This window comes from Labrus bergylta, chromosome 5, assembly GCF_963930695.1.
Source record: "Labrus bergylta chromosome 5, fLabBer1.1, whole genome shotgun sequence".
NCBI lineage: Eukaryota > Metazoa > Chordata > Actinopteri > Labriformes > Labridae > Labrus > Labrus bergylta.
The window spans coordinates 6,590,000-6,605,615 of NC_089199.1; the positions used below are offsets into that span (position 1 = coordinate 6,590,000).

At 37.7% G+C, this 15,616-nt stretch overlaps 1 protein-coding gene across 1 annotated transcript; it reads right to left on the reverse strand.

The window, feature by feature from the left end:
• Positions 1 to 1,891: 1,891 nt before the first annotated feature.
• rab22a (RAB22A, member RAS oncogene family) lies at positions 1,892 to 15,601 on the reverse strand. Its single transcript, XM_020629395.3, has 7 exons — positions 15,284 to 15,601; positions 13,930 to 14,009; positions 12,059 to 12,140; positions 7,885 to 7,956; positions 6,672 to 6,778; positions 6,007 to 6,116; positions 1,892 to 5,350 (listed from the first exon to the last, which is right to left on the reverse strand). Exons 1-7 carry the CDS (start codon positions 15,317 to 15,319, stop codon positions 5,253 to 5,255), a joined length of 585 nt encoding a protein of 194 aa, XP_020485051.1. The 5' UTR covers positions 15,320 to 15,601; the 3' UTR covers positions 1,892 to 5,252.
• Positions 15,602 to 15,616: the final 15 nt, after the last annotated feature.

Sequence of the window (15,616 nt, forward strand, 5' to 3'; positions counted from 1 at the left end):
TCACAGAATATAAATATCTGGGCATGTGGATTGATGAAAGACTGACATTTAACTTCCACATTAATAATCTTATAGGAAGACTCAGGCAAAAAATGTGCTATTTCTACAAAAATAAAATTGTTTTTCCAATGTTCTGTAGGAAGAGGGTTGTGGAGTCTGTTTTAATGTCAGTCTTGGACTATGGTGATGTCATCTATAGGCATGCACCTGCCACAACGCTTAAACGTCTCGACTCTGTCTACCCTCTGTATTAAGATTTATTACAGGTGACCCCTATGATACACATCATTGTATCGTGTACAACAAGGTTGGATGGTCATCGCTAACAGAAAGACGTGATATGCACTGGCATCTTTTTATTTATAAAGCTCTCACAGAAAAATTACCCTCATACCTGATAGAACTCATACATCTCTCGACTGGGCATTACTAGACACATTCCTCAAGACGTTTACTGTTGAATGTTCCTCGAGTCAGATCAGAACTGGGAAAATCAGCTTTTTCTTATTCTGCACCGGACTCTTGGAACAACATACAGCGTCTTCTTGAGGGAAATTAACTTTTACCCTCTGGGGATTTTAGAAACCGGATTTTAAGCCTCCCAACCTCTGTTTGTAACTGTTTTACATAACTGTGTTTATTTATTGCAGTTTTGTACTTGCTTAATTATCTAAGTACATTTTAGCCTTTTTTTAGACTGATTTTAGCAGTCTTGTATTATCTTTCCCCTGTTTTTCTTTTTGAGTTAATGTCTGTTTTCTAATTATTTCTCTAATGACTCGATGTCATTGTAAATGAGGGTTGCCCCTCAATGATCTTTTGAGTATAAATAAAGGTTGAATGAATGAATGAATCTGTGAACAAACCTGGTTTATTTTCAAGCTACACCTGTGTTTGACAGGTTATTCTTACAATATGTAGTCAAAAAGTGAAACCCTCGTGTTTGCCTGACTATGAGACAGCTTAACGGTAGAATCAATCATGTAACTGGAATCATTCCAGTGTGTCATTGCACCTTTAACTGTTGTCATTAATTGATTAACTCTTCATTTGTTCCCCCTTATTTACAAGCTCCCCTGTTATTGGCACAATACCATGCAATGATTGATTAGAACAGTGATACTTCAGAGGAGCACTTCATTATAACAGGTGTAATAGTTTACACCATGCTTCTCACATTTCCCACTTACCAAAGTTACATATTAATGGAGACACCAATATACGTTGAATCAAAAGGTTCCAGCACTGTATAATTTCATTGTCAATGTAATATAGTGAGGTTCTTATGACATAAGGAGATTGTTAAATAAGTGGTCCGACCTCTCAGGACTATTAAAAGTGGAGTGAAATGTCTTCTGTCGGTCAAACTCACATCTCAAGTGTCGTGTTCTTATTTATAGCCAGGCGGCAGGCTGCCAACTGAACAACACAACCAATCACCACCAACATTGTCACTGTATTCCCAAGGAACATGCTCTCTCTCTGAGGCGTAACACAAAAGAGTGAGAAACTTAACACAGACCAAGATACAGATTTTCCTGAATGTACTGATGTGATATTAATATTGCCATGATTGTTAATGGTCTGCCATTAAGCTTATTTAATAAAACTGAACACAAAGGACTAACACTCTCTCCGACACACGTAACAGGAGGGGCAAGTTATATTTTTTGTCAATCTTTTATTAGGAAACCAATTGACAATACCCTTTTTACACATTTTGGAATACACTGCAAACATTTTTTTTTCAGGCAATTTGTTACAATCGATATGAAACATAGTAAAAAGCTAAATATGGTAACTACAACGCTGATGGAATTACTGCACATTGTGTACAAGTCTGTTTAGGTCACACAACTGGCTTGTAATAGAATATAGTCATAGAAATGAGTGCAATTGACGGTATTTATTTATACTGAAAAATAAACATGATACAGATAATCATCCCAGGGCCAGCCCAAGACTAATGCTATTTTTCAATGCAAAACGTCCATACTGTCGGTATCCCTCCTGTTTTCAGTTAAATGGGACATTTTTAAATGTGATTTGAACTGTCATTATAACCATACATCATCAATAAAAAAAGGTTGATTAAGTGTGGTGTAGTTAAACGGCTTTGACATCATTTGGCACCATGTCCTTCATAGCAATAAGAGCCGGGCAAACCGTCAAAGCCTAAAATAACGTCAGGGCATGTTAAGGAGTCCGACACCTTTCTAAGTATGTTTCACCAAGTGATTTCACAGAGATAATAACAGACGGCAGACAGATTGAGTAATAAAGGCCAATGAATACAAAGTGCTCCTTTCAAAGTACCGGACTGATTCCCTTTTTTAATAGAATGGCTTGCGCTAGATATTAAATACTAGACAGATTAACATTATGACATAGTGCAGCAGAGTAAATCAATAAATCAATTGGAAGTTTAAATGTTCAAATGTCACTGTTTTTAAGGCATTTGATTGGCTCCATAACACTACTCCAATGATAAACTGTGTGTGCATAAAATTGCCATCAAGTCAACAGAAAAACAAGGTTAATGTCATTATCTAGCGTTTGAGACTGAGGAAAGGCCATCACATTTTTGTACGAGTGTTCGCTCTCACTCTGTTACAGATTTCTTGGGTTAGGGCCCATTTTACATAACAAAAAATATTGCACTACAGGAAGTAGAAAGCAGCACTGCTCAGCACAGCGATGATCAGTAACAGATCCTTTTTAAGATGCTTGAAGGCAAATAAGTGGCTTGCACTGACAGTAGAGTGCATAATCCACATTTATAAATGTGGATATGCAGTCGACTTGAAGCCACATCTGTGTTATTTGGCAACTTTGTAAAGAGGTTTTTGGGCTAAAAGGGACTCTCAGGAGATACAGAGGAGCATGAGATTACACAAAATTATTACGTCCGTGGAGAGCTCATGATTCAACTTCTACTGAAGTTTAATTAGGCCAATATTAGAGGGAAATTACTCTACTCGAACATAACTTAAGGATTTCAGAGGAGAAAAGTTGTCATGTTTTTTAAGGGGATGATAGGGCCTTGTGAACGCTGCTGTAAAGTGCACCACATTTCTCTGAAAGCTGGACTTACAATAAGTGCCTGGAATTTAAAGGAATGAGTCAAAAAAAGCTTGGAGAAAAGAAATTACAAAGCAGAGGTTTGGAACAAAGCACATACAGTAATTCAGAGCAGAAAGGAGGTTCATTAAGGGGTCAGCACGTCGACACAGAGCCACGTCTAATTCTCCACCTTAAACATTACGCAAAGGGGAGATTTAAGCTCTTAAATCTGATTTCCCTCTAAACCTTGTCAAGTTTTCAAGATCATACTGTTTCCATCGCAGGCAAGGTAGTAAAACAACATTACATGTGCAATCTGATTGAGGAAAGAAACGGGAAACCTAAAAAAATGTTTATGGGACAATTAAAAAATTTGGCAAGACCTCATAAACATTAGCCTGGCCTGTTAAATGTTTTAAAGCTGCAGCAAAGTATAGAGGACAGGCAGGCTCTCCGAAGAACATGAGAGAGAAATAAAGCTCAAGTAATATTGTGAGACAAACGGTAGTATGCTGCATGCAATATGGGGAACTTCATATTCAGTATTCAGTTAATACCTTTTGAGTAATAACAGGAGGAAACGTGGAGCACATCTGGACTGTTATCATATGATAATAAACTTCAAAACTGTCATAGTCAGCACTTTCTGCACTGATTAAAGCTCCATCATCAGGAGATGTTGACTGTACAGTTCTTGAGAAAATATTTCACAATAAGTCGTTGTCTTTCTCAGGGGGAGTTGACCATCAGAATACTCCCCCAAAAAAGCCAAAGACAGAAGGACAACAAGGTTCACAATTAAAGGAATAGTTTTTTTCTAGGTAAAATCATGCATTTGTTTTCTTTCAGAGGTGGATAAGAAGAACACAAATACCTTCCTTTACCTGTCTGTTGGATATATGCAAATGACATCCACATATTAGCTTACCTTTGCATAAAGACAGGAAACTGGGGGAAACACTTTGCTCTCATTTGTTTGATAAATCCATTCAAAAAAGGATAAAGAAAAGGCATTCACTATTGTAAAAGGGTTATGTGTTGTGAGTTTATTTGCTGGGACCAGTAACTTCCCAATATATCCACTGGCCAACAAATCGTTGGCCAAATTAATGCCTGAACAATGGAACATTAATTTGGTTAAAGGGTGGTATTAACAGATATAATGTGTTCATTAAGTAGATTTATTTACCTTTGAACAGATTTGGCCCTCTTCCTTTGCTTTCCTGTTTCCAGTCTTTATGCTAAGCTATGCTAATCGGCTGCAGCTTCATATTTAGCATTACAATATGACAGTAGTGTTGATTTTTTCATCTCATGTGCAGCAAAATTTGAGCCAGCATACTTTCCCAAATTTCCAACTATTCCTTCCAATGCAAAGCTAGTAGGCTCCCAAATACCTTTCATTCTTACAGTTCCACCATGTGACCACACTGATCGCATATTAACACGTCAGTCTAATGTGAACAATCCCGCTGGCTTGACCCTAAATCAGCATGATTTCTTGAAATAATCTTTCAAACAGCTCAACAAATTGAGATGACAGAATGGTATTGATGTTTCTAACCATATCCTGCTTCAATAAAATCTCATGATAAATATGTGATTATGCACATGAACTGTATAGATGGATCCTTCACAAAGTTGACAAAAGGAAATAACTTACATAATGGCAAAATCATTTGGTGAAATTGAACAATTTTCATTCCATGATTTGATTTGAAAATTGTAGATTTGTACAAATTTACAAGTACAAACAACTTCTGACTTCTTTAAAGATCTCTGGTCAGCATAGGGCTATAATACACCAAACAGAGGTCAGTGTCCATTACAGAAGCCAGTAAAATGTATTTATATATTTATATATATATATATATATATATATATATATGGGGGGCTTTTATACATCAAAAGGTATAAATGCATGTTTTTTTCTCATTGCTCAGTATCCTTGAAGTACGTCTCCTACAAGAAATGTAACAATAGCTGTCTTGCGGTAAAAATGCTTTTGCTCAGCTATCAGTCTGCTAATGCTGCATCCGGGTGTCACTGATGGCGGGTTGTGTGGTTGTGACGGTTTGTGGTGCCTGTAAGTTGGAGCAGGTTGTGGACACAAGGGGAATGGAAAGGTCAGGCTACAGGCCATGGGGGTGGGGGGTGGGGGGGGGGGAAGACAGTCACCAGCATCAGCATCAGCAGCACGTCCTGCGAGACTCTGAAGCCTGTCGTCCCAGTTTGAAAGCTTTTCCTGATGTTCCTCCTGCTGCTTCTGCAACAGGGATCCGCTTACCTATGAGATGACACACACAAAAAAATACATGTATGCAGATGTAAAGCATGAAGCTTATCACTATGTCATCTTAGATTTAAATCCCCCAAAGTCCCATGTTGGTCGGGCACTAACACAAGTATTTCTTTCAAAGTTGTTTCTACAAACATTATTAATGATACAATAGTTGAGCTATGGATGTAAATCAAGTTTTCATGTTTTGACAAAATACAGACTACATACTGAACACGTGCTCAAGGTTATTTTGTATTTCACAATCATGCCCACATTGTTATAAAGTTGCTATTTTCTCTTTATGTTTCATTTTTCAGTTGCTATACCGAGAATGGGTTCAATTGCTCTCATAAGTAGTTGTCTGCAATTTTGTCTTTCAGAACATGGTGTCAAGATGTCCCAATAAAGTGGATTCTGCTTTTCTTTCACCATGGAGTTATCTGTAGCTTATCCTGAACAAGCTCTCTCTTCTGCCAAACATCTGATACAGATCCAGTAAACAATAACACTGTTGAACTAAATCAAAAATCTGGTCAAAACATTCTCTACCTGCTTTAAAACTCCAAGGCAGACGAGATAATTATCTTAAAGCAGCACAATAGTTAATTAGTCATGGCTCAAAGGGAACCTGAGGACGAGCAGGCAGCAGAAAACACACTCACTTATCTCTATAAACACCTCGTTGATGTTAATGGCGTTCTTGGCGCTGGTTTCTACGAAGATGGCATGAATGGAGTCAGCATAGTCCTTGGCATCCTTCTCTGGCACTTCCCTGTAAACATCAGAGACATGTTAGAATAATAACGGTGTAATATGTGAACTAAATCTCCAATTTCATGCATCATATGATAATAATCAAATGTACTTCTACTGCTATTACATGGAAGACTGACCAATTTCATGGACAATCTTATAAACAAAAGGCTTTTTTATTTTTATAACAGATAATAATATCTTTAACTTCTCTTCAAATATAAAAGATTAATGAGATGTTTATTCAAAACATGTTTGCTGTACCCATCTCCAGCATCTTGAAAGCGTTTAAGCTGACTATCAAGGTCAAAAGAGGCGAGATTGTGATCACCTTATAATTCACAACAACCTGTTTACACAGAGAACTAAACAGTAAGGGAGCCAATAATACTCCTTCATTGCAGTGGAACATATGAGCCAAACATTAAATATTATTCCATGTTTGCAATTTTAGCATTGACTCACAAGATTTTTTCACTCAAACCAGACATGTGAGATCCTGGCATCACTCTAAGGCTGTAAATAAAAAAGGAATAATCATAGTGCACCTTAGAAAATATCATTTCGGGCATACCTTGCGTCTAAAAGGTCACATTTGTTGCCAGCGATGGCAACCACAATATTAGGGGGGCCGTGCTGTCGCAGCTCCTTCACCCAGTTCTTCAGTGTTTGGAAGGATTCCTGTGAGGATCATACAGGTGAACATGTTAAAGTCAATAGCTCCTCAGAAGTCTGAGGTTGGACATGTTGACTCGAAACCTCACTTAACCATAAATCAATAGCTTTTAAGTTCTTATGCCAAGACTTAGATTTTTTTTTTGTTTAAAGGTGCAGTATGAAGTTTTGGTAGAGAAATGTGAAAGTTGGAGAAATTTATAGATGGTATTTGTTCATAACTCTCTACACAAACTGTCCTCAGAGGAAAATGTGGTCCCTTTAACACTGTGAAGATGAAGATCTATGCGAGAAGTTATGGTTGGGGGGCCCGCAACAGTTAAACCATAACTCTCCTGGTAGTTTTTTAGCTCCAAACAGTGTTCAGGGACCCATTTTTTCCTTTGAATAAAACTTGTGTATTTAGTTCAGAAAATTTAGCATATAATTGTTTCACTTCTCAAACTTTCAAATTTCAGTAATTAATAATGTGACAGGTCAGGGAATAAGACTTACAGTAGATCATATGATAGATGTCATATGTTTCTTTATAGTAAATATGAAGCTTGAGTCTGCCGTCTTTTAGCTTAGCTTAGCATGAGGACAGAGAATGGGTGGGAAATGGTAAGCCTGGCTTTGGTCCAACGTAACTAAACCTTTATACCTTAAGTCCTATGTAATTAACACACTACACAATGATTTTTAAATTCATTAAAGAATCTGATTTGTTAAAATGTTAATTTTAAAGGGGGGGGTCATTTAATTTCTTGAGACTGGACTGGAGACTACGTTTTTATAATGCGCTTCCATTTTTATACAGATAGACAAACAAGATATAAGGTGAGAATGAGTGAGCTTGGGAGAAGTTTTATAACTTTTAGAAAAGAGCAATGCTAGCTGTTTTAACCTGCTCCAGTTTGGGGATTTATACTAAATTAAGCTAACTGTCTGTAGCGTCACAGTTACCATGTAGACATGAGAACCATAAAGAAGAAAATTAATGTCTTTTTAAAAATACAGAGGAGTTACTTCAATACCTATTCATTCAAAATGAAGGAAAGACGTAACAAAACAATGAAGTAAGTAAGTACTTAGTGGATTACTCGGTGTAAGGATTAAAAAGTAAATAATACCTCTTTTGTGATGTCATAAACGATGATGGCCGCAGCTGAACCTCTGTAGTACATCGGTGCCAGGGCACGAAACTGTGAAAGGACAGCGAAGAGAAGCAATGATTAGTAAGACAAGGATGAAGCGGCGATTTCTAAAGCCAGTGTTTATGAACTATCAAAAAGGAGACGCACATCCCTCAGTGAGAGCTGGATCAAAAAAACATGATTAGGTAAAGAAAAGCAAACAAGATCCCCACCTCAAGAAGCTCCCGTTTGAAGGATTTATTGAATAAACCTTTAGTATGTTCTTCTGACACTACTATGTCTTTGTATGGCCTTGAAACCTTTTAAAACCATAAATAACAAAAGGAGTACTGACCAGTTATTTTAAAACTCTTTTCCAGACAATCAAGTTTGAAGACTGCTCACCTTAATGTTCTTGAAATGTGTTCATTATATATGCGAGTACATGGTTGCAATATAATGCGCCCTCATACATATCCACTCTACAAACAAAGATTCAGACACAATATTAGGGCTTTGGGTGGGTATATCCAATCCATTACATAGTCACAGACCGTGGTGTTTACATAACTGCGAGTTTTATCAGACTGCATTATTAGTGCTGACTGTGAAAAACACAAAAAGTAGACTAAAAATCTGAGAAAATTCACCCTTGTATCATTTTCAAAAACTGAACGCCCAAGTGGTTTGATGTAAAATGTGAGTATGGTGAGACTTTCCACACAGACCTCACACATGTGTTATATATCAAGAGAAAGATGAGCAGAATGTGTCCAAAGCTGTTAAAGTTTTGATATTTATAGAAGACCAGTTGATCTTAACCCAATAGATCAAAAAGCACAGCGTAATCACAACAACATGTGAAGAAGCCTGGGAGGCTCAGGGGGGCCTCCTGTTGCCAGGTTTTGGTATTTTCCTGGTTAAATTTATTTCCAAAGCTCGCTGAAACATGGCTTCAACACTTAGCCTGGACTGGTTCTATTCAAAAACCAAGTGTTTGAACCAATGCCAGCTGCATTACTTTATGGAATGAAATCATTCTCTCTTTTCTCTGCTACGTTGATCCAGACTTAAACATCTAAACTAGAGAATGGATTGCAAAGATGTTTGACACACAAATTCATCTGCCCAGAGCACGACACTCACCAGCATGAAGCGCTCCAAATCTTTTACTCCACCATGAGGATCATTTTAAATGTTTTTGAGTTGAATGTCACAAGAACTAATTCACAGATCTTCATGAAACTTGGAACAAGCATTCATATTCCTTCAAGGTAATGCAGGTGCAGTTTGTGACCATAAGAATTATAATTACTTTTAGGGCTGTCCAACTTTCAATCGCTGAATTTCAATTGTTAATCACAAATTCCATGAATTCCATTATTTTGGATGAAAACAGCTTTTGTTAGGCTTTTATTTTGAAATGTTGTACTGTCTTAAGACTGAGGGTACTTTAATTCCTTTTTGAGTACAAACTTGCATTTATTTTGAAATAAAATTAGGAACTATTAGTAGATCGTAAGTTAAGAAAAGCAAACAAGTTAAAGCTATAAAATGCCAGTCGACATGTTTATATGTTCATTTTAGCATGCTGCCTTAAAGTTCAAAGCTAATTCGTCTGTATAGTCATGGTGTAATCTTGTCACAGATGAAGAGCCAAGGTCTGAAAGGCATCGACCTCTCGATAGGATAGGATACAACACGATACAATATCATCCCTGTCCATCCTGGTTGGACAAACTCAGATATTTTGGTCATCAAAAAACACACCACAAGTCTAAATCCAAGAAATTCAATCACAGTTTTTTTCTACTGTTGCTACAAGTCCTTGATCTCAATACAGTTACTACAGCCTCTACACAGTTTTTAATTTGCAGCAGCCTCTCTTGAACTCCTAACCTTTTCTAAGGCCTTCTTGCAATACACTGACTGTTCTGGGGCTCATTTTGCTTGTGTCAAGTTTTAAATAATGATATTTATTTAAAAAGAAACAACCGTGACTGAAAACGACCTTCACTTGGAATGACCTGGACCTTCCCGCCAATTCTATTTTCCTTTACAATATGATGGAATAAACTATCCATCTTGGAGTGACAGTGTTACCTCAGGAAAGCACACATTCCACATAATTACAGTTGTTACTGGCCCCAAGTCCACCAACGGGAATCCAGCTTTGGCAGAGGCACTGTGGAGAGGGCCGTCTGTATCACTGCTGGTTTTGCACCACCAACAGTCCTGTGTGGTCTCTCTCTGCCTTAACCCAAAGAGTAATCACAGCGAGACCAGACGTCTGACCACACAGCAGCCCAGAAAACAGCCCATGTGAAGCCCTGTAAGTGCTGATTAATTACCGAAACCACAAGCAAAAAAGACTACAAGGGTGCATAATGAAAGAAACCCTCCAGTTCTTGTAGGCTGATGGTTCGTCTTGCCTATTTTCTATGTGAAAGAACAGCCGGAGAGGAAGGGCTCGATGGGCTGTTGACAACTGGGCTTAGATGTACTCATGAGGCCTCATCTGGTCTTGAGATATGGATTGTAGAAATCACAGAGCTTCCTTTCTGCCCAGGCCTCCCCTTGCATGTGCCTTGGCTGGCTTTGTTTTCCCCTGTCTCAAATCAACAGCTTTTGATTGGCCAACACTCCGCAGAAGTAAGAGAAACAAGCACAGAAGGGCTTCAAAATACCACTGCGCAAAAACCTACCCAAGGAATGCTGCTATTTTGCCCATTGAGAATGGAACCTTTTTGGAGACTGGGAAGCCACATGGTAGTGAAAAACATTGGAAAGAAGAGGTGGAGAAAATGGAAAAGCACACAAAGCAGCAATGACAGAAACAAAACTGATTGTTGCCAAGAAAATAATTGAAAAGAAACACTCCACTGGAGAAAATACAATAGAAAGGGAGAAAATAACACAATCTGACATGGAGATGCTGTGGCTGGAAGATAAGATACACTGGTAGGCAGTACATGTCAGTGATCTGAGACAGCTAGGGTTTCATCATCTGGTCTTATCCTAAACGAGGGCTGCATTGATGTGCCCCTCAAGGGTCTAGAAGAAGGCCGAGGCCTCTGGAGGGAAAAGGAAGATAAAAGGCCAACAGCATCTTATCTCACTCTCTGGAGAGGACAGCAGCAGGGATAAGGCGTTACAACAGCAGGGGATTGTGCAGGAGAAAAGGAGACGGGTAGCTTAGAAAAAAAGGGAAGAGTCAATGCAGGGAAATGTGGGAGTGAGTCATGCGAGAAAGTAGTTCCGTACGCTACAAATACCTGGGGTTGATGTTGGTGGTAAGGACTTTAATACTGAATTTGACTTAAAAATCAAAAAATATAATGTTTCTTCTATAATCTGTAAGAGGCGTTGGGCCTAGACATGAAGCACGTTTGGGTTTAAAAAATTATTTCTGCTTTCCACACACTGGTTACATAGAAAAGTGGCATATGATAGTTACTAATTGATGGTTATATTATATGATAGTGACATGCACATGTGTTGTTTCTGAATGTTGCTGAATCATTGTTTGATATCATTTCTGCTTGTTGTAGTCTGTTGCTTGCTTTGGAACTTTTTATGCAGCAGTCTTGGCAATGACTCTTTTTGTAAAAGAGATTTGAGAACTCAATGGGAATATTTTATTATAAATATAATTAAGTTACAACTATAAATAGGAATAGTAAGGCAATGACACTCCATCTGTATCTTGAAATATATGAATGCAATGAGGAAGAAAAGGTGCAATGGAAGAGAGATGCAGGGCACCAATCAAAAGAGTGTAAATCATGAATATACCACACATGTCTTTTGAATGATGGAAAAAGGGGGGACTTCTGTTACAAGAGCATTAAAAAGGGTAATAACTCATCAATAGAAAGATAAATGTTGCCCCCTATCGGAAATATTGAGTAACTGCACCTTTCACTCTCCTTGAGGCTGATTTAGGGAGTGGTGGGAGCACATGCGTGTAACTTTCTCACTTCCTTTAACACCACATGGGAGGAATCAGTAGATTTTCACATCGGCCAAGTCAAACCGATTGATTACAGTATCATAACTGTGTGCTGTTGTGGTTAGGCTGTACAGACTTAAAACACTCAAGATTTACAATGCTCCACTAGTCTATTCAAAAACAATGTGAAGGGCCAAAACCTCAGGGCATATCACTCACCCGCTCCTGTCCTGCTGTGTCCCAGATCAGGAACTTGTGCAGCTCATTCTGGTATTGCACCGTCTTGGTCATGAAGGAAGCCCTGGTGAAGAAGACAAATTAGTGCTTCAATTGTTTTGAATAAGACACAAGAGAAATATTAGATGATCAAACAAATAAAACAAATTCATAAGAGCTGCAACTTAAGATTCAAGGTTTTGTCCCAAAGAATGATATCAACCTATGCACCCTGTCCCTGCTTTAATGCAAATACTGTAAAAAGATGAAGAAGATATACTTTATAAATCCCGCGAGGGGAAATTCAATTTTACACCCTGTTGTAGAACATGCTACACACATGTAGCTACATGCACTAATTGAGAGATGTCTGAGTGAGGGGGCGAGCACTCCTGAGCTGGTGGGGGGGTTCGAGTGCCTTGCTCAAGGGCACCTCTGCATTTCTCAGGAAGTGAACTGGAACCTCTCCAGCTACCAGACCAAATTTCCAGACTTGGTCCGCACCGGGACTTCAACCGAAAACTATCTACCTCTTGTAAATTAACCCATCTGTTGCCTAATTACATCATTTATTATCATGTTCATTTCAGCATTAATTGCACTTTTCATCTCTGCACTATTGTATTTTTTAATTAGTCCTTCTTTATGCATTTGTTTACTGTTTCATATTTAATGTTATACTTTTGTACATAGAGAGCACAGTTTACCAAAGTCATATTCCTTGTATTTGTGAGCCAATAAAGCCGATTCTGACTCTCATTTTGAAGTCTGAGACAGTAACAGCTTCCTTTATAGCCTCATCTGGTTTGTAGTATTATTACAATGTGTACCAGCTTTAGTAAACAACACACTCCCAAATGAAAAACTTTCTCTAAGACTTGTAATAATTAGAGTTCAGCAAATAGTTTATTTTTGATATGTTTTGGTTCTTAAACAAGCTTTTGATTATAAATTCAATAACAATATGTCTGCCAATATGTAAAGGTTATTTCACAAAAATATCCAACTGTGTTTGTTAGAGTCATGCAGAGTCTGTTTGTAATTTAGTGCCTCAAACAATCAGGCCTATTTTTCATCGGCTATCTGTTTGTTATTAAGTCGTTATAGAGGCAGCAAATAATGTCCAATATTTTGATCAATACTCATTTATTAAACCAACTTTAGTGTTTTACTAAAAGTATGTTCCATAAGATGTAAAACATGTCTTCATGTCCTGTGATCTGCGACTCGACTGAACAAACTGTGAGCCTAAATCCTCAGGAAGACGTTCTGAGGTGGACTGTACAAAAGAATCTGTTTCGATTGGGTGAGACCAGCAGGTGAGTCTGTGTCCGGCGGGACAGGAAGACTCTGTAGTTAGCAACCTCAGAGCACTGGATTCTCGTGGGTGAGCAGAGCGGATCACTTCTAGTAATCGTTAATTATTATTGACAGACCCAACACAAATCTCCATAACAAATTGGTGAATATATTTTATATTCTATTATCATGTTTCTGTATTTCTTTTGGATCTTATTTCATTAATTCATTTCTTTTTAAACATATTTTCCTATTTAAGCTTTTGATGCTTTGTGTAAGACCTTTAATGCAGTCTAATATAAGGCAAAGACAATAAGCCACTCCTTACAAAGAATAAGATAGAAGCAGAAACATTTATATATTTACAGAAAAGTTTTATAAGCAATTAGTTGAATATCAAAATTGTTGCTAAATAATTGTTTTAATCTTTCAACTTTTATTACATGTTATTACATGTTTCTAAAGACAGAAATGACCTGACTTCACAATTATGTCCCACAATACTAAACACACACCACTGAAACGGAGAAGTAACATGACTTGTAGCGTGAGAGAAAGCAGGAAACCGAACTCACCCAATTGTTGGGTTGATGTTTGGGTCAAAGCTGTCCTCCACAAATCTCCAAACAATACTGGATTTTCCAACGCCAGTGTCCTGCGCAGACAAAATAAAGAAGATGCTTACTAAACACGGCCATAAACTATTAATAGAAGTGTAATCACAACTATAAAAACACACTCTCTGGCAACGTGCCCAGACATTATGGCTTTTTCATGGCAGCTTCTTCCTTCCTGCTTCCCGTGTAGGTCTGCTACTTTGTAATAGTTAAACAGGGAAGACGCAGTTAAGCTTACATTCTTGTTGCATTGTTGTTTTGCTGTACGGTATTTGAAAAAGGAGGAGTGGAGGATGTTGGAGGGGATATTATACAACGTTTCATAAAGTTAAATATGTATTAGGGCTGTAACTAATGAATATGTTTATTACTGGCTATAAAATAACAGCAACAATCCATTACTTCCGCCTGGAAAATTTAGGGAAAATGTTCTCCGTGCAAGTTCAAACGTTTTGTTTTATCTGACAGGCAGTCATAACCCTTTAGATATTAGATTTACAGTCAATTAACCTCACAAGCATATTATTGGGAGGAGGCTTGAGGTGACTTCAAGAATTTCTTAGTGAGATTGATTATAAGACAAGATAAACTACAACCATTATGGCAAGAAACTATGTGCGCTTCAAACACAAAAGGGGTATTTGTCAAGTGTAAAGACCTGCTGTCCATAAATTCATAAATGTCATTCTTACCTTTGTAAATACTGACCAAAGCAAAGATCAGTGACATTAAATAAAATACACAGCTAATACACATGTACGGCTGAAATAAGCAGTTATTTTTCTGATTATTATTAGTCTATAAAATGTCAAAAATAGTTACAGTGTGCCATAATAGATTCCACTGACCTAACCTGACATCTTCATACGCCTTGATTTGAGCCCAAATTGATGTAATCAGCAAATTTGGATTTCAAAATATGGAACCAGGAAATGTTTGGCGAGTTGTTTTACTTTTGCTTTTACTTATTGGTAGATTAGGGAGTAAACAGATGCTATAATGTTAAAAAATGATGTGGACTATAAGCTGTTGTTAAGACTGTTTAGAGATGTGGACAGGTTGTTCATCCTATGGCTGACTTAACATTGAGAAAGTGATCAAAAGACAGTAAAGTAATCAGTCAGTTTAACTTATACAGGCTCACAGATTATTAAAGTGATAAAACAGAGAAATGTCCATCAGTCTGATGAAGTCTGATGAAGTCTGATGAAGGAGCAGTGTGGCTCATTTGATGCCAGGTACAGATAAATACAGAGAAAGTATGAACTAGAAATACGCAGGTTCAAATAAAAGTCGATGCACACTTACTTACCCCCAGGAGACAAACCTTCAACTCTCTCAGGGCCATCTCGATCTCCTCTCTCTCTCTCTCAAGATGACTTTATGATGAAGAGCATTGACAGTTTTCTCCTCTGGCTACCTCTTTATGTTGAATATTCTTCAGGTGGTCTTTTGTTTACAAATAACTTTACCTCATCGTGGCCAAAAGCTGCCAAATGCACATCTCAGGGCTGGGGTTATAAATCTATACTGTCAGCGTTAAAAAAAAACGTGGTGGTAGTCCGCTGTTATTGTTTGTTATTAGTAAACAGCTAGCTAACAGTGAAGACACCAAAATCGCTCAGTCTCCATCTTGAACTCCTGC